Below are 19,059 nucleotides of genomic sequence, written 5' to 3'. Positions count from 1 at the left end.
TCTGTTAGGAAGAGGGAGGGTTCAGACACTAATATAAACAGCAGTCTGTGAGGAAGCGGGGGGTTCAGACACTAATATAAACAGCAGTCTGTGAGGAAGAGGGGGGGTTCAGACACTAATATAAACAGCAGTCTGTGAGGAAGAGGGGGGGTTCAGACACTAATATAAACAGCAGTCTGTGAGGAAGAGGGAGGGTTCAGACACTAATATAAACAGCAGTCTGTGAGGAAGAGGGAGGGTTCAGACACTAATATAAACAGCAGTCTGTGAGGAAGCGGGGGGTTCAGACACTAATATAAACAGTAGTCTGTGAGGAAGAGGGAGGGAGGGTTCAGACACTAATATAAACAGAAGTCTGTGAGGAAGAGGGAGGGTTCAGACACTAATATAAACAGCAGTCTGAAGAAGAGGGGGGGTTCAGACACTAATATAAACAGCAGTCTGTGAGGAAGCGGGGGGTTCAGACACTAATATAAACAGTAGTCTGTGAGGAAGAGGGAGGGAGGGTTCAGACACTAATATAAACAGCAGTCTGTGAGGAAGAGGGAGGGTTCAGACACTTATATAAACAGCAGTCTGTGAGAAAGCGGGGGGTTCAGACACTAATATAAACAGTAGTCTGTGAGGAAGAGGGAGGGAGGGTTCAGACACTAATATAAACAGAAGTCTGTGAGGAAGAGGGAGGGTTCAGACACTAATACAAACAGCAGTCTTTGAGGAAGAGGGAGGGTTCAGACACTAATATAAACAGCAGTCTGTGAGGAAGAGGGAGGGTTCAGACACTAATATAAACAGCAGTCTTTGAGGAAGAGGGAGGGTTCAGACACTAATATAAACAGCAGTCTGTGAGGAAGAGGGAGGGTTCAGACACTAATATAAACAGCAGTCTGTGAGGAAGAGGGGGGGTTCAGACACTAATATAAACAGCAGTCTGTGAGGAAGAGGGAGGATTCAGACACTAATATAAACAGCAGTCTGTGAGGAAGAGGGGGGGAGATTTCAGACACTAATTTAAACAGTAGTCTGTGAGGAAGAGGGAGGGTTCAGACACTAATATAAACTGCAGTCTGTGAGGAAGAGGGAGGATTCAGACACTAATATAAACAGCAGTCTGTGAGGAAGAGGGAGGATTCAGACACTAATATAAACAGCAGTCTGTGAGGAAGAGGGAGGGTTCAGACACTAATATAAACAGCAGTCTGTGAGGAAGAGGGAGGGTTCAGACACTAATATAAACAGCAGTCTGTGAGGAAGAGGGAGGGTTCAGACACTAATATAAACAGCAGTCTGTGAGGAAGGGGGGGGGGGGGAGGATTCAGACACTAATTTAAACAGCAGTCTGTGAGGAAGAGGGAGATTTCAGACACTAATTTAAACAGTAGTCTGTGAGGAAGAGGGAGGGTTCAGACACTAATATAAACAGCAGTCTGTGAGGAAGAGGGAGGGTTCAGACACTAATATAAACAGCAGTCTGTGAGGAAGAGGGAGGGTTCAGACACTAATATAAACAGCAGTCTGTGAGGAAGAGGGAGGGTTCAGACACTAATATAAACAGCAGTCTTTGAGGGAGAGGGAGGGTTCAGACACTAATATAAACAGCAGTCTGTGAGGAAGAGGGAGGGTTCAGACACTAGTATAAACAGCAGTCTGTGAGGAAGAGAGGGGGTTCAGACACTAATATAAACAGTAGTCTGTGAGGAAGAGGGGGGGAGATTTCAGACACTAATTTAAACAGTAGTCTGTGAGGAAGAGGGAGGGTTCAGACACTAATATAAACTGCAGTCTGTGAGGAAGAGGGAGGATTCAGACACTAATATAAACAGCAGTCTGTGAGGAAGAGGGAGGATTCAGACACTAATATAAACAGCAGTCTGTGAGGAAGAGGGAGGGTTCAGACACTAATATAAACAGCAGTCTGTGAGGAAGAGGGAGGGTTCAGACACTAATATAAACAGCAGTCTGTGAGGAAGAGGGAGGGTTCAGACACTAATATAAACTGCAGTCTGTGAGGAAGAGGGAGGGACGATTCAGACACTAATATAAACTGCAGTCTGTGAGGAAGAGGGAGGATTCAGACACTAATATAAACAGCAGTCTGTGAGGAAGAGGGAGGATTCAGACACTAATATAAACAGCAGTCTGTGAGGAAGAGGGAGGGTTCAGACACTAATATAAACAGCAGTCTGTGAGGAAGAGGGAGGGTTCAGACACTAATATAAACAGCAGTCTGTGAGGAAGAGGGAGGGTTCAGACACTAATATAAACTGCAGTCTGTGAGGAAGAGGGAGGGACGATTCAGACACTAATATAAACAGCAGTCTGTGAGGAAGAGGGAGGGTTCAGACACTAATATAAACAGCAGTCTGTGAGGAAGAGGGGGGGTTCAGACACTAATATAAACAGCAGTCTGTGAGGAAGAGGGGGGGTTCAGACACTAATATAAACAGCAGTCTGTTAGGAAGAGGGAGGGTTCAGACACTAATATAAACAGCAGTCTGTGAGGAAGCGGGGGGTTCAGACACTAATATAAACAGCAGTCTGTGAGGAAGAGGGGGGGTTCAGACACTAATATAAACAGCAGTCTGTGAGGAAGAGGGGGGGTTCAGACACTAATATAAACAGCAGTCTGTGAGGAAGAGGGAGGGTTCAGACACTAATATAAACAGCAGTCTGTGAGGAAGAGGGAGGGTTCAGACACTAATATAAACAGCAGTCTGTGAGGAAGCGGGGGGTTCAGACACTAATATAAACAGTAGTCTGTGAGGAAGAGGGAGGGAGGGTTCAGACACTAATATAAACAGAAGTCTGTGAGGAAGAGGGAGGGTTCAGACACTAATATAAACAGCAGTCTGAAGAAGAGGGGGGGTTCAGACACTAATATAAACAGCAGTCTGTGAGGAAGCGGGGGGTTCAGACACTAATATAAACAGTAGTCTGTGAGGAAGAGGGAGGGAGGGTTCAGACACTAATATAAACAGCAGTCTGTGAGGAAGAGGGAGGGTTCAGACACTTATATAAACAGCAGTCTGTGAGAAAGCGGGGGGTTCAGACACTAATATAAACAGTAGTCTGTGAGGAAGAGGGAGGGAGGGTTCAGACACTAATATAAACAGAAGTCTGTGAGGAAGAGGGAGGGTTCAGACACTAATATAAACAGCAGTCTGAAGAAGAGGGGGGGTTCAGACACTAATATAAACAGCAGTCTGTGAGGAAGCGGGGGGTTCAGACACTAATATAAACAGTAGTCTGTGAGGAAGAGGGAGGTTGGGTTCAGACACTAATATAAACAGCAGTCTGTGAGGAAGAGGGAGGGTTCAGACACTAATATAAACAGCAGTCTGTGAGGAAGAGGAAGGTATGGAAGGAGATCCGAGAAGTAGAAAGTCATTTTATGACACTGATGACACGTCATTCTTATTCTACGGGAGCGACGCAATGAAAGTACACCCTGATGCATGAGACGCCCGAGATGCAGATATTATTATTAATGACTATCATGTTACTAAACCAACTGAATATCACTGTGAGTCAAAATTCCATTACCAACATAATTAAACGTGGATTATGAGGAGTGGTCAACAACAGATCTATTACGTCCAATGTTCACATGAAAAGGTGGGCAAAAACATTCCAGGAATTGTAGCTGCAGCCATGTTACCAGTCATAACACATCAAATCTCTATGAGATAACATCAACACATGCAGTATCCACAGCTCTGTAAAGCCCATTCATGTGTATGTTGTGTATTCTTTAGCAGTGGGCTCAGATTAACGCCAATCTGGATGTCCCTAATCAGACTGCCCTCTTTACTGAGACTCTGCTCTCTCTGAGGCCCATATATCCGTGTTCCACTCTAAATAGGTCAGAACTAAATTGAACAGCTCCAGCTTCCTACCCACACGGGACTCTCTCTGTCACAGCTTTAATGTCCCTTTCCAATTCCACACAACACTTCCTAGGGCTCATAACGACATCTTAGAACACTTATACACAACTTTAATTCAATTTGAAGGCAATCAATTCATTTGAAGAAAAACATTCACATTGCAAACTCATTTCCTCATGCCTTACAACTCCAGAGACAACAAACATTTCTCAGTATAGCCTAAAGACGATTAAGACATACAATCTCCTCAGACACTTTTGGGAAAAGATCCACATCTGAGGATCGATTCAAAGCGGTTGAGTCATATTGCTATAGTACCATTCTCAGAACCCATAAGGCAATCTTGCGCTAGGTAGCTTGCTTGCTCAAATTATTCTGTATGAATGTCTATCACAAGAGGGTGGAGGGTTGACCTACCTCAAATTCAAACTTGGAGCTCCCAAAATTGGTCCTCTGTTTCTGCCAGAAGTTGTCTGGTTTGATGATGAGGGCGACGTGGATGCAGGAAGGGAAGGATTCCTGCAGGATCTTCAGCAGAGGTTTGATGCTGTCCCACTTAGAGCCTCGCATGTCAACGATGACCGTGAAGCCATGTCTGCTCACCTCCTCACTGAGACAAACCAAGACAACAACCACAAGTAGCCATGAAATTCACAAATCACCACTCAAATATTTTGTTTACTTCCATGACAAAAAAATATTGCTAATATTCAAATGAAAATGAAATGGGTGGTGAAAATGTCTTTCACCAGGTGGCTCAGAAAAAATGTAATAAAATGTAACCGTTGAGATGTTCAATGACTCGCTTACCAAAAGTGTCCCGCTGCAAAAGCACCATAAAAGGATATCCCCAGTGTTTAAGGCTTAACCTGAGTGTCTCACAGCGCAGAAGGAGGCCCTGTGCTCTGAACTAAATCACTATGACTTCACTCTCTGAAAAGACCAGCCCAGCCGTCTCCCAGAGAGAAACAATAAGAAAACAGTGGGAGAGAACGAGTGAACCGGAGAGAGAGCCAAATACAAAGTGAGAGAGAAATAAAGTGAGAGCGAGAGTTTGTTTCTGTGTATAAAAGATAGCGTAAAACTGCCCTCCCGCTGAGTGGACAGCACAGACAGTCTTGCCGAGGTAACGTTCCACTAGCAACTCTGCTAGCCAACCGCCCACGCCTCCCACGTCCTAGTCCAGACCGACGCCCCTTCTCTCCGGATGCAGCCCACACCAGATCCCCTACACTGTTTTCCTAACCACTAGTCAGCCTCTAGGCTAGTATCTAATAACACTGAAAACAGACAGAGAAGAGGAGAAGCTTGCCTGCAGCTAAACAGCACAGAGAGAGAGAGCGAAAAGGAGATGGTCTGAGAATATCTATCTGCAGTTAGTTATTAGTAAGTGACCCACTCCGCTGTGCTCTCCTCTGCTCTCCTCTGCCTGCCTGGCGTCATCAGCCCCTACAGAGAGAGGCCCAGGGGGAGTCTAACCTACATACAGCCCTGGACTGCACTGCACTACCCTACAAACACGCACGCACTCGCACACACGCGCATACAGACCGACACATGCAAGCGCATACAGTAGCACACACATACTGTATACTGAGTAAACTATATCAACAGTCAGTGGTACTGCATCGGGCTGAGGGCTGGAGTATAATATTCCCTCTAAAGCTGCACAGAGAGGTGGCTGCTTAAAGTGAAGAGTCTATTTCAAATAAAGCAGAGAGGGAAATCAGTTGAGGAGTAGTTGAATTTGAAAACACACAGTGATTCACAGGTGGTAGTCTGGGGAGGGTTGCCTCGTTCACGCTGGACTCCAATAGAATGTGACACAGAGGAGAGTCAACAAGCTGGTTTTCATTATCCAACTTTCAGAGTTAATACTGTGTGTGTGTGTGTGTGTGTGTGTGTGTGTGTGTGTGTGTGTGTGTGTGTGTGTGTGTGTGTGGTGTAGGGAAAGGAGGCCGGGCTGGGTTCAACAGTGTGTTCAGTTATTTATGTATAAGAAACAGTACCTGGGGATACCAGCGAGGTAGGCTATGAGTCTGCGGAGGTCCTCTGTTCGTATTCTGTCATGGTTACTCCTGGCTGGGAAGGTAAGGACAGGACCCCCACGTTTATCTCGGCCACCTGGGGAACACATGAACCAGGACCATGAGAAACACACAACAACAGATAACCACTAAACAGGGATTTACAAATCCTGCTAGTTGTCCTCACCTTTTACAGTATAATGGACTCTTATCGTAATACCGGCAACTGAAGAATGCATTACTATTTTACAATAATAGGAGTACTTTGAGGTAAAATCACTCATCATATTTATAGCTGTTTACAGCATACATATTGCAAAAATCACAGAAGCTGGAGACTCATATCTACCTCACTAACTTTAAGTACCAGCTGTCAGAGCAGCACACAGATCACTGCACCTGTACATAGCCTATCTGTAAATAACCCATCCAACTACCTCATCCCCATACTGGTATTTTTTTTATATAGATATAGACTTTTTCTATTGTGTTATTGACTGTATGTTTGTTTATTCCATGTGTAACTCCGTGTTGTTGTTTGGGTCGCACTGCTTTGCTTTATCTTGGCCAGGTCGCAGTTGTAAATGAGAACTTGTTCTCAAATAGCCTACCTGGTTAAATAAAGGTGAAATTAAAATACAATTAAAATTAAAATACTTTATAGCTTTTAGTTGGAGGCAAGACTGCTTGCCACCACTAATAAGGACAACGACTAATAAGAACAAAAATAGACCATAGAAGTTATGAGTCTTGACATGACTAAGTCATGTCAGCAGTAAGTCACAGCAGGTCAGGGTCATGGCACAGTTCACACAGACAGCTCCACTCACAGCTTAGCTGAAGCTACATCTCCCTGCAGAGGAAGCCTTGCCTGCCTGATGTTTCCCTGTGTTGTGTTGTAGGCTGTTGTTCCCACCATAACGTGCTGCCTATTCCCAGTGCTCTGTAGTAAATGTACAGCTGCAGTGAATCATGTGAGGCCGTTTGTGCGTGTGTGTGTGTGTGTGTGTGTGTGTGTGGTGCGTGTGTGCGCGTGTGTGTGTGTGTGTGTTCCCATGACATTCTACAGACCATATAGAATGGTAAACACCATGGATCCGAGACATCGTGTTTCTCACCTGATATGAAGGCAACCTTTTCTTTTAGGATGGGCAGAACGTCTATGGCCTTCATCTCCTCATTTCGATGAAACCCTGAAATAAACAGGGAAATGCAGTCAGTCAGAACAGTAAAATCAGACCATCAAGGTTCAGTTCTGTACGTACTGAAGTTCACTTGATAACATGATATCAGTCAATCAGTCATGTTCTCATCACTACTAATACACAACCTGGGTTAGGACTGAAAAGGTTCAGAGCCACAGAGTGTACCAGTCAGAGTGTACCAGTCAGAGTGTACCAGTCAGAGTGTTCCAGTCTGTTAAAAATCACTCTCTGTAGTTGACCCAGTTCCAGCAGCGGAACCCTGACATGAGATAAAATCCGCCATCTCTTTGTCATTACAACCCTATGACAGGTTGAACTCTTGAGAAGGCCTAATAAGAGTTCAGAATGGTGACAACCACTACTAAGAACAAAAATAGATCATAGAAGTTAAATAAGGTTAAATCCTTACTGTACAACCAAGCAGTCAAAGAGACACAGTAGTGACTAGATAGATAGCATCACAGCTATAGCGTACTCTGGTCTTAACTCATATCCTCCCCTACTCACCAGATGGCTTACACTCAATATAGAGAGCACCCCCACCCACATGTGTATGTACGACCACACACACACACCTTTACATTGTGTCATAGCATCATAGCACAGCCTGTAGATAAGACCTGAGTAGATCCTGTAGTCATACAGTGTAGTACGAGTAGGTTGATGTCTACTGCACTGACTAGAGCTGCAGCTTACTGTGTTAGACCTGGTAGAGCAGCAGCTTACTGTGTTAGACCTAGTAGAGCAGCAGTTTACTGTGTTAGACCTGGTAGAGCAGCAGCTTACTGTGTTAGACCTGGTAGAGCAGCAGCTTACTGTGTTAGACCTGGTAGAGCAGCAGCTTACTGTGTTAGACCTGGTAGAGCTGCAGTTTACTGTGTTAGACCTGGTAGAGCAGCAGTTTACTGTGTTAGACCTGGTAGAGCAGCAGTTTACTGTGTTAGACCTGGTAGAGCAGCAGCTTACTGTGTTAGACCTGGTAGAGCAGCAGCTTACTGTGTTAGACCTGGTAGAGCAGCAGTTTACTGTGTTAGACCTGGTAGAGCAGCAGCTTACTGTGTTAGACCTGGTAGAGCAGCAGCTTACTGTGTTAGACCTGGTAGAGCAGCAGTTTACTGTGTTAGACCTGGTAGAGCAGCAGCTTACTGTGTTAGACCTAGTAGAGCAGCAATTTACTGTGTAGACCTGGTAGAGCAGCAATTTACTGTGTTAGACCTGGTAGGGCTGCAGCTTACTGTGTTAGACCTGGTAGAGCTGCAGTTTCCTTAACTACTAAACGGGAGAGAGGAAACAGAAACAGAGAGAGGGAGAGAGAAAGAGCGAGTGAGAGAGAAAGAGAGCGCGAGCAAGAGAGGGAAAGAGAGAGAGCGAGGGAGGGAGAGAGAGAGGGGTCTATTTCAAATAAAGCAGAGAGGGAAATCGCAGTTGGGGAGGAGTCGAATTTGAAAACACACAACGATACACAGGTGGTAGTCTGGGGAGGGTTGTCTCGTTCACGCTGGACTCCAATAGAATGTGACACGGAGGAGAGTCAACAAGCTGGTTTTCATTATCCAACTTTCAGAGTTAATACTGTGTGTGTGTGTGTGTGTGTGTGTGTGTGTGTGTGTGTGTGTGTGTGTGTGTGTGTGTGTGTAACGGAAAGGAAGCTCTGAGGCCTATGCTCTCACTCTGAATATTTTATGGACATGCTAATAGGCAGTAGCTAGGCTTTATCTCCTGTAAACCTGCAACGTAACATATTTCCCACTCACTGTTCCACCCCATGGGGAGAACTGGTTTGTGTCCCAAATGGCACTCTATTCTACATGGGGTCTGGTCAAAAGTAGTGCAATAAATAGGGGATAGGGACGCATTTTGGATGCATTCATGGTCATATTACCATATCAAATCACTCCTCGTAGTCTCAAACTGCAGTCCCCTGTCCCCAACTCACTTTGTCACAGCTCAATGGATTTGTTGTTGTTGGAATTATCCAAAATGGATTATTCATTTGACTGTAACACAAAATCCGATTTTCACAAGGCATTGCATGACATGATTAATAGCATCCTATCAAAAAATATGGCAGACTCAATAGTTGTGATTGCCGATTAAAAGTATTAGTTCATTCTGAGATGAGGTTAAAACAGTTTCCAGAGACGGACAGAAAAGAGTATGAAATAAAGTTTGTTAATCATTCTACCTTGATATTGTATTAATAATCACTCAGTGTGCTGCCGTGTGCCTTTTGAAAACATAGAATCGGCTTCATACAATTTTATTCTGTGCCTCGCTGGAGAGAAAATGTACCTGTTTAAACGGGAATGGTTAATGCCGGGTGAGGCCAAGGGAAGGTCCTTTTAGGATGCCAATCTCATCATTCTGTAAGATCTGTTCTTGAGGTAACATGTAGTACTGAGTAGTGCAGTTTATACTCAGATGCGTTCGTTTCTGGGCGTTTTGCCCTGTGTTTGAGGCGCGTTTGCCTTTGTGGGCTAATGAGTTGATTTAATCTATTACTATTGGCCAAATTCGTAATGTATTAATGAAGTTATGTATTTTCCCCTAACCAGTGTTACCATTTTCCTCATCTGTCTGTTGTATAGTTTGTCAATATAAAAATGGGTCCAGTCCTCTCTGTCACCTCCACTGTAGGCCTAGGCTACATTCTTAGAAAAAAGGTGCTATCTAGAAGTATATCAAGAGTATACAACCAACTACACCTGATCTACTGACTCTGTTGTAACTGTTGTAACTGTTGCTGCTCCACACCAACAAGATAGACTGCTGGGTCCTCCATCCTAACACAGGCCTACTGTAAGTACCTGATAGTATCCAGAGTAATAATAATATCATAAATAGATTACCAGGAAATATCATAAATAGATTACCAGGAAATATCATAAATAGACTACCAGGAAATATCATAAATAGACTACCAGGAAATATCATAAATAGACTACCAGGAAATATCATAAATAGACTACCAGGAAATATCATAAATAGACTACCAGGAAATATCATAAATAGATTACCAGGAAATATCATAAATAGACTACCAGGAAATATCATAAATAGATTACCAGGAAATATCATAAATAGACTACCAGGAAATATCATAAATAGATTACCAGGAAATATCATAAATAGACTACCAGGAAATATCATAAATAGATTACCAGGAAAGTAGGTTTGTAGCTTTCACCATCAGTAAAATAAAGTGTTAATGATGATTCTACTAGTTTGTTGCTGCTGATAAAAATATGATTTTATTCGGAGAGGCTAAAAACGTTTGTCACAGACGAACTGCGTAGATTAGACCAAGGTAATAGGATGACAAGATGATTCCACCAGTAGCCATTCAGTCAGTTTAAATTAGAGGTTGACCGATTAATTGGAATGGCCGAATAATTAGGGGCGATTTCAAGTTTTCATAACAATCGGTAATCTGTATTTTTGGGCGCCGATTTTTTTTATATGCCCTTTTTTAACTAGGCAAGTCAGTTAAGAACACCTTCTTATTTTCAATGACGGCCTAGGGACGGTGGGTTAACTGTCTCGTTCAGGGGCAGAAGGACAGATTTTCACCTTGTCAGCTCGGGGGATCCAATCTTGTAACCTTACAGTTAACTAGTCCAACGCAGGCAATAACGACCTGCCTCTCTCTCGTTGCACTCTACAAAGAGACTGCCTGTTACGCGAATGCAGTAAGCCAAGGTAAGTTGCTAGCTAGCATTAAACTTATCTTATAAAAAACAATCAATCATAATCACTAGTTAACTACACATGGTTGATGATATTACTAGATATTATCTAGCGTGTCCTGTGTTGCATATAATCTGACTGTGCATACAAGCATACAAGTATCTAAGTATCTGACTGAGCGGTGGTAGGCAGAAGCAGGCGCGTAAACATTCATTCAAACAGCACTTTCATGCATTTTGCCAGCAGCTCTTCGTTGTGCGTCAAGCATTGCGCTGTTTATGACTTCAAGCCTATCAACTCCCGGGATGAGGCTGGTGTAACCGAAGTGAAATGGTTAGCTAGTTAGCGCGCGCTAATAGCGTTTCAAACGTTACTCGTTCTGAGCCTTCGAGTAGTTGTTCCCCTTGCTCTGCATGGGTAACGCTGCTTCGATGGTGGCTGTTGTCTTTATGTTGCTGGTTTGAGCCCAGGGAGGAGCGAGGAGAGGGACAGACTGTTACTGTTACATACTGTTACACTGGCAATACTAAAGTGCCTATAAGAACATCCAATAGAACATCCAATAGTCAAAGGTTAATGAAATACAAATGGTATAGAGGGAAATAGTCCTATAATTCCTATAATAACTACAACCTAAAACCTCTTACCTTGGAATATTGAAGTCTCATGTTAAAAGGAACCACCAGCTTTCATATGTTCTCATGTTCTGAGCAAGGATCTGAAATGTTAGCTTTTTTACATTGCACATATGGCACTTTTACTTTCTTCTCAAACACTTTGTTTTTGCATTATTTAAACCAAATTGAACATGTTTCATTATTTACTTGAGGCTAAATTGATTTTATTGATGTATTATATTACGTTAAAATAAGTGTTCATTCAGTATTGTTGTAATTGTCATTATTACAAATAAATAAATAAAAATCGGTATCGGCTTTTTTGGTCCTCCAATAATCGGTATCGGCGTCGAAAAATCATAATCGGTCGACCTCTAGTTTAAATATCTGATGCCAATAACATCGAGCAGGGAAGTCTGAGTGAGTCGTGCTCAGGGAGAGGAGAGGCCAACTGATACAACATGGCTACTTCGATATTGATTCTATCCCACATCTGACCCAGTCAGCAGTAGTCAGGCCTGACTGGACGTCATAACACATTATGTCATTACGGGAGATTGCAGAGCAGTGCTGGGCCCTAAAGAGGATAATCTATTGCTTCAGGCAACCAGCTGGGACAGGGACAGCTTCGAGAGGGACAGGGGAGGTAAAATGCTTCTATAATAGTTCTATTGTAGTAGCGTGTCTGTGTGTACCCTCATCCAAAGAGCAGACACCATAGGTGGGTGAACTTCAGGGCTGTGTGTGTGTGTGTATGTGTGTATGTGTGTGTGTGTGTGTGTGTGCATGAATACCTGCATGCATGCCTGCACGTCTGTGTGTATCTGTGTGCATGTGTGTACTCACCCCCATGTCTCATTCCAGTCAAGTTCAGAATCAAACTAAGGAGGAGAGGTGTGAGCATGACAACAATACCACCATAGCTGTTCAGCTGTCCCCCCCCCCCCCCCCCCTTATCGTCCAACTCCCTTTCATGATCTGACACACGTATGTCAGCCCGGTCTAAACATTCCTGCAGCAGCATGTGGGAGTGTCGATGTGTGTGTGTGTGTATGTGTGTGTGGTACAGTAACACAGGGAATGGGCCACACTGGAAACACAACTTCTCTGTTTCCTGTCAAGTGTGCCCACATCCCCCCTTTCTCTCTCACTTTATCTCTCTCTCTCTTTGGTGTTTTTATGTAACAGCCTGATAATGGCCCACATCCAACACTGATCTACACTGCACTGCTTGAGGCACCGAGAAGGGTCAACACCACACAAACACACACACACACACACACACACACACACACACACACACACACACACACACACACACACACACCTAGAAGTACAGATCAGGGTCAGCAGGGAGAGGCAGAGTTCCACTATGTTTTCAGTCTCAGACAATGCTCTGTCTAGAAGGCTAGAAGGCAGGCCAGACACACCTTGTTAGTGGTTGTAGTGTGTTTCTCATGCTGGTTCCTGTGTTATCCAGGTGGCCAGAAGTAACCGTGAATATGAACAGAGGCCCTCGGCAGACTCAAAGCCTACCTTACTGGCATCCCCAGGTTCACGCACACGCACGCACACGCATACACACACACACACACACAGTGCTCTGCACGCAGTGTGGTGCAATAAGTAACTTCTGAACCAGAACATCATCAAATTAGGCCAAGCAATTGAAGCATATGAGCTCATATAGTATTTTCACTGCTAGGCCTACATGTTCAGCCTGTTTTACATGAGTACAAACACCAATATCCCAGCGCCTTTACTGCAATATCCCTCCATACAGTAATTGGTGAACAATCATTATAACCCAGGCAGCACCACGCAGCCTTCATTTACAAGTCTGCCAAGCATGAAATGAAGGTTGTCAATCACTCATCCTTGATAATGCATTAATAATGAAGGCAATCCATTCTACTCACTCAGTGTGCTGTCGTGTGCCCTTTGAAAACAAACAGCATAGAAACGGCTTTCTACAATATAGTCCTACTACTGTAGTGCCTCGCTGGAGAGAAGAGAAGGAAACACTGCTTGTGTTATCAAATCAAACTTTATTTGTCACATGCGCCGAATACAACGTGTAGACCTTACCGTGAAATGCTTACTTACAAGCCCTTAACCAACAGTGCAGTTCAAGAAGAGTTAAGAAAATATTGACCAAATAAACTCAAGTAAAAAATGATAAAAAGTAACACAATGAAATAACAATAAGGCTATATACAGGGGGTACCGGTACCGAGTCAATGGGTGGGTGGTACAGGTTAGTCCAGGTACCTTGTACATGTAGGTAGGGTTGAAGTGACTATGCATAGATAATAAACAGCGAGTAGCAGCAGTGTACAAAATAAGTAGTCTTAAGGCTTGGTGGTAGAAGCTGTTAAGGGGCCTTTTGGTGCTCCAGTACCGCTTGCCGTGCGGTAGCAGAGAAAACAGTCTATGACTAGGCTGTCTGGAGTCGCTGACAATCTTTTGGGCTTTCCTCTGACACTGCCTGTTATATAGGTCCTGGATGGCAGGAAGCTTGGCCCCAGTGATGTACTGGGCCATACTCACTACCCTCTGTAGCGCAGTCAGATGCCAAGCAGTTGCCATACCAGGCGGTGATGCAATCAGATCAGAAATATTCTGTTCAAACAATGTCAAGAACAACTTAATCATATGACTTATTCGTGGAGCCTGATCTACTTCAGGAGATGGCGGCTGCTGCATCATACTGACATCAACCATTCATTGGCAGGAAATAAATGGCTCAACAGAACCATGATGGTGATGACAGGGAGGCGGTGCAGCATTTGAAGCTGTCGATGTGTTGCCTTACAATAGATGATGTATCACAATGCACACACAATGTTCACTTGAGCTATGGTGTGACGTTGGCTGATGTAGGTAATAACAGTGTGGTCCTCAAGTCACTAAGCGTCATGTGAGGCAGGTAAATCGTGACTTGAGTCATGGTTTGAAGGGTATACGTTCCTTCTTTTGTCTCAGCTAGGGTTTATTCCACCACCCCCACATCGCAGAAGTGGAAGTATTGCACAAGCCGGAAAAATATGCTAGCGGATTTTGGTTACATTGTCATGTAAAAAAACAGTGCTCCCTCCCTCCCTCCCGTAGGTGGAATTACAATGTAAATTATGAGGGAGCAGAAGGAGTGCCACTGTCGACAGATTTACTGAATGAATTAAACAAAAATCCTTATGGCCACACAGTCTGATGAAAACAGCACTGTGCATAATACAGACACACTCCACCAATACCTCGGCATCCTGTCTACAAGTTCCTCTATATCTGTTTTATTATGTGGGTATATATCACTTTGGGAGCTCTTGGAGAAATTTAAAAAGTAGAACTCTCACACCAACAGTATGACCGGGTGTATGGACAAATGGAACAACAGTAGATTGAACAGGAAATAAACTCCACCACTCCAGCTCTTTGAGAAAACATGCATAAATAAAATATGAATTTAGAGAGGTTTTGGACCCACAGCACTGCGTATGCTACTACACTAAGTTGTCCATGTCTGCCTCCCAAATGGCAACCCATTCCCTTCATAATGCACTTCTTTTGACCCTCAGAACGGGAAGTTGCCCTGTGCTGTGCCTGGTCTGATCTACCGAAGCAAACGTAGAGCCAGGCCAGCAGCTCTCTCTAGTCTAAAGCCTGTAGCCTCACAGTAACCTCTCTCTCTCACCAGGCACCAGGCAGGGTGTAAGGAAAGTATGTCAATCCCCTCTTCAGTCCGTTTAACAGCACTTTACTTACAAGGACCACAGATAGAAAGCAAGACCAGCTGCTTCACATGGTCTGTCCCCAAATGGCAACCTATCTCCTTCATAGTGCACTACTTTGACCAGGGCCCTTGCAGTGCACTATATAGGGAATAGTGTGCCATTTCGGCCAGAGACTTTTAGCCTCTCAGAGGACTGACCTCCACACCAGTGTGTTAGTACACAAGTCCTCACTCTCCCCAGTCAGTCGTGTTCATCATAGTGCTCGGCCCCGATTAGGACTTTTTGTGGACGACCGTTGTGGATGACCTATGCTGCTACAAGTAGCAAAAGGGTTTAAGTAAGTAAGTAGCTTGAAAAAGCCACGCACAGGACAAGTAATCCAAGCCCTGGTACAAATGTATGGGGATGATTTCTGATGGGGCAAATCAGACCCAGTGTTGCTGGCCACAGCCACAAGACCAGGATATAGAGCTTGTTTGTTTCCCAAATGGCACCCTATTCCCTACATAGTGCACATTGTTGACCAGAGCCATGTAAATGAGTGCACTGTATAAGAAATAGGCTGCAATTTGGGATGCAGAAAGCCATGGCTGGGGCTGTGATGGGAGCCATTCTTCACAGCTGTGTCGTGCGCTCATCTCAGCTTGACTCTGGAGCGCTTCAAATCCAGAGGAAGTGTGGGTGTTTCTCTCACCCTGCAGCTCCAGTCACAGAGGCCCCAGACACTCTAATCTCATTTGGATGGGGAGGGAAACTTTGCCTGTATGCTGTGTGCTTTGGCCTGGCTCTGCTCTGCGCAGCACCGACACTCTTTTTCTGGGGGTTTAAGTATAGCATTTCCTCAGAGGTAACGATGTGCCACTTTCTTTTGCCAGTTTTTGAGACCCTAAATAACCAGAAGGCAGAACAGAAACAGGACACAGTCCTGAGTCCTGAGTGACCAGGTCTCTCAACGCTACAGAATGTGTCAATGCTGTTTTCTGATCAGGTTCTGGCGTTATTACATAGCAGACCTGGGTTGAACATTTTATTTCATTAATTTTATATTATATTTTAGGTGCACTTGATTGAGCTTGCCAGACACGCTGGGTGGGCACTGGGCAGGGTTTGCATTTATGGTGAAACCTGATGTATATAAACTGATAAATTCTTAAATCCAGGTGTCCATGCTGTGCTTTCTGAATAGTGTTGGACCAGTCATAGACGATTAAAGAACAATTACATGGTGCTGTTGATATGTTGTTTTTCCATCTCTCCAGTGTGACAACCTACACTATAATAACAACAGTCTCATGTTCCATTAGTACCAGGGGGAGCGATGAGACCACAAACAATTAAAGAGCTGTACGACCTTCACAGTCAGTTAGAAGAGAACCAGCCGTTCCCAGTTCAACAATGTCACAATCTCTTTCATTGTGCTGTTGTAGCTTCTTTAAAACAATGTTACTAAATGAAAAACACTAGGCTAGACTTCTTCAATACTGTGTTGTACTACGTATAGATATTCACAGCTGTGTTCTTACAGTTTTTTATTAAAACACCACTCTGCCATATATATAATTGAAATCAGTATGTTAATGTAGTTTTCCATGCATCACCCCAAAAGGCCTATAAACTAGTGAAATTACCCTTTTCTCCCTACCTGCTTTAAAATGTAGCGTTGTGGCCATCTGTCGACTGATCCCTATCTTACACAGACACTTCCAATACTCACTATCGCCCGGGGCATTGTTAACTTGAAGCCTGGTTCACAAATCACAAGCGCAATCCAAAGACAATGTGTTATAGTGAACACTAAGCTATAGTCTCTATAAGCTATAGTCACAGCCAGAAGAGGACTGGCCACCCCTCATAGCCTGGTTCCTCTCTAGGTTTCTTCCTATGTTCTGGCCTTTCTAGGGAGTTTTTTCTAGCCACCGTGCTTCTACACCTGCATTGCTTGCTGTTTGGGGTTTTAGGCTGGGTTTCTGTACAGCACTTTGAGATATCAGCTGATGTAAGAAGGGCTTTATAAATACATTTTATTTGATTTAGTCTACAGGCTAACACTTGGCCTGTACAGAACGCAGAATGCTGCATGTGTCCGTTCTTCATTCTATATAGGGCAAGGCCCATACTAGATTATACCTTACTTCTGTTCACCCATCTTCTCTAGTATCCCACCTCCACCTGACAACAAGCCCTCTCAGAGGAGTGTTATGATGAGACAGAGACAGGCCAAGGTGATATGGGACAGACAGGAGACCAGGGTACTGTCCCAAATTGCACCCTATTCCCTATAAAGTACACTACTTTTGACCATGGCCCAGGGTACTTTTGACCAGGGAATAGGGTGCCATTTGGGATGCAGCCCAAGGCTCTAATGAGAAGCCCCCGGAAGAAGAACTGACAGGTTGAGATGTTGGAGATTTAAAGTAGATCCTGATCTCATTCCGTAGCGCTCTCTCAGCTATCTTCATGACAAATGGCCTTCATTTTCTCCTGTCCCCTCGGAGGAAGGAGCCAGGAGCGCCACAGATTCTTCTGCATTAATTACCTCACCACTGGTCACAGGTGCATCCCAAATGGCACCTCCTATTCCAAAACAGTACACTATACAGGGCTCTGGTCAAAAGTACTGCACTATGTAGGGAATAGGGTGCCATTTGGGATGCAGTTACAGTCTCTAGGCTGGACAATAAACCATAATGGGATTTTTCTGAGTAAACAAGCAATTCCCCCCATTTTTACTCACACCGGTCTGTGTCTTCTGTGATCAAAAAGAGAGTCAGTGGATGGGCTTGCCACATTGAGTCCACATTGAAGTCTTGATGGCCATTGTTCAATTCATTGTTTTCAGATAGATATATTGAGCCCTAAATGGCACCCTATTCCCAATATAATGAACTAGTTTTGATCAGAGCCCGGCATGGGCTAGTTCACTATATACGGAATAGGGTGCCATTTGGCACACAGTCATAGCCTATATCTAATACATAAGGAAACTACAGCATAGGGGCTCTGGTCGATTAGGTGGCTGGAGCCACAGAGCTTCATAAGCCAAGGACACTCTACCCTCCTCCCCTCTTCTCTGAAAGCTGATAGCACCTAATGCTGCAGAGGGAATTTGAACAGCAAACCACACAACTAGAGACTAATGTACCTTAGCAATACAGTAATGTACAGAAATAGACAAACACAAACCATTCACACAAATTACATTGTATTTACCAAAACAGGAGAATCAACCTGCTTCCCTAATCATGCACCAAGACAGACACAGAGAGCAAAAACAGGGTGAATACTAGTATCTGAGATTACCACTGTAATGTTACCTGACAGTTGGATGAGGGTACTCCCTGCCTGTGCATACTGCCAGCTGTGGTTATCCAACACCGCCATCATCACAGGTACCTCTGTTAACTCCTGATTTGACCTTTCTCCATTTAACAAAAGAAGTAAGTGAAATCCTAGGTCAAAGAGAAATCATTGGTGGGCAGCCGACCGTGCCTGTAGGTCTGGGTAGGCCAGCCCCGTACGTCAGGAGGAAATCGGACAACCTGCCTCTCGGCCTCCCGGGAACCAAGCTTCACTACGAAGGCAATGCCAGGTCTTTTGACCAATTGGAGCTTTTCTTTCTTGTCCCCCGTTGCCCCCCAAATAAGATTTACTGACGAGGAGTGTTGCTTTGAATTAAGCAGTTCTCGCCGGCCGTCTGCCTCACTCTCGACTCCATGGAAAAAAGTTAAGCCGGACCAAACAGTTGTCGTACATGGATTTGCGGTGGAATAGGCTTTATTGATGATTGCTTTTAATCCCCTCTCTAATTACTGGACCCCTGTCCACTACACAGCAAAATGCATCCATTTACATCCCACTTACAACTAGGGCTGGGCGGTATCCCTTATTTGACTATATACCAGTAT

The 19,059-nt window shown here is 44.1% G+C and overlaps 1 protein-coding gene across 7 annotated transcripts in view; it reads right to left on the bottom strand.

The window, feature by feature from the left end:
• LOC110512678 (triple functional domain protein) overlaps nucleotides 1-19,059 on the bottom strand; it is a 138,432-nt gene that overhangs the window by 77,124 nt on the left and 42,249 nt on the right. For 5 of the 7 annotated variants that reach the window (XR_016493650.1, XR_016493644.1, XM_036971423.2 and 2 more), the window contains 3 exons: nucleotides 7,033-7,107; nucleotides 5,897-6,011; nucleotides 4,305-4,497 (listed from right to left, as the gene is read on the bottom strand). Coding sequence is in view for 5 of the 7 variants with exons in the window: in XM_036971423.2 (XP_036827318.2) it covers nucleotides 4,305-4,497; nucleotides 5,897-6,011; nucleotides 7,033-7,107 (383 nt within the window). In the remaining 2 variants the exon portion in view is untranslated. Of the gene's footprint in view, nucleotides 1-4,304; nucleotides 4,498-4,697; nucleotides 5,427-5,896; nucleotides 6,012-7,032; nucleotides 7,108-19,059 lie in introns of those variants that run through there. The other 2 variants (XM_036971437.2, XM_090228204.1) reach the window with 1 other exon arrangement.

The sequence above is a fragment of the Oncorhynchus mykiss genome, chromosome 3 (genome assembly GCF_057628025.1).
Source record: "Oncorhynchus mykiss isolate SJ-2025 chromosome 3, ASM5762802v1, whole genome shotgun sequence".
In the NCBI taxonomy this organism is placed as follows: Eukaryota; Metazoa; Chordata; class Actinopteri; order Salmoniformes; family Salmonidae; genus Oncorhynchus; species Oncorhynchus mykiss.
This window is presented reverse-complemented; position numbering and strand designations above follow the sequence as displayed.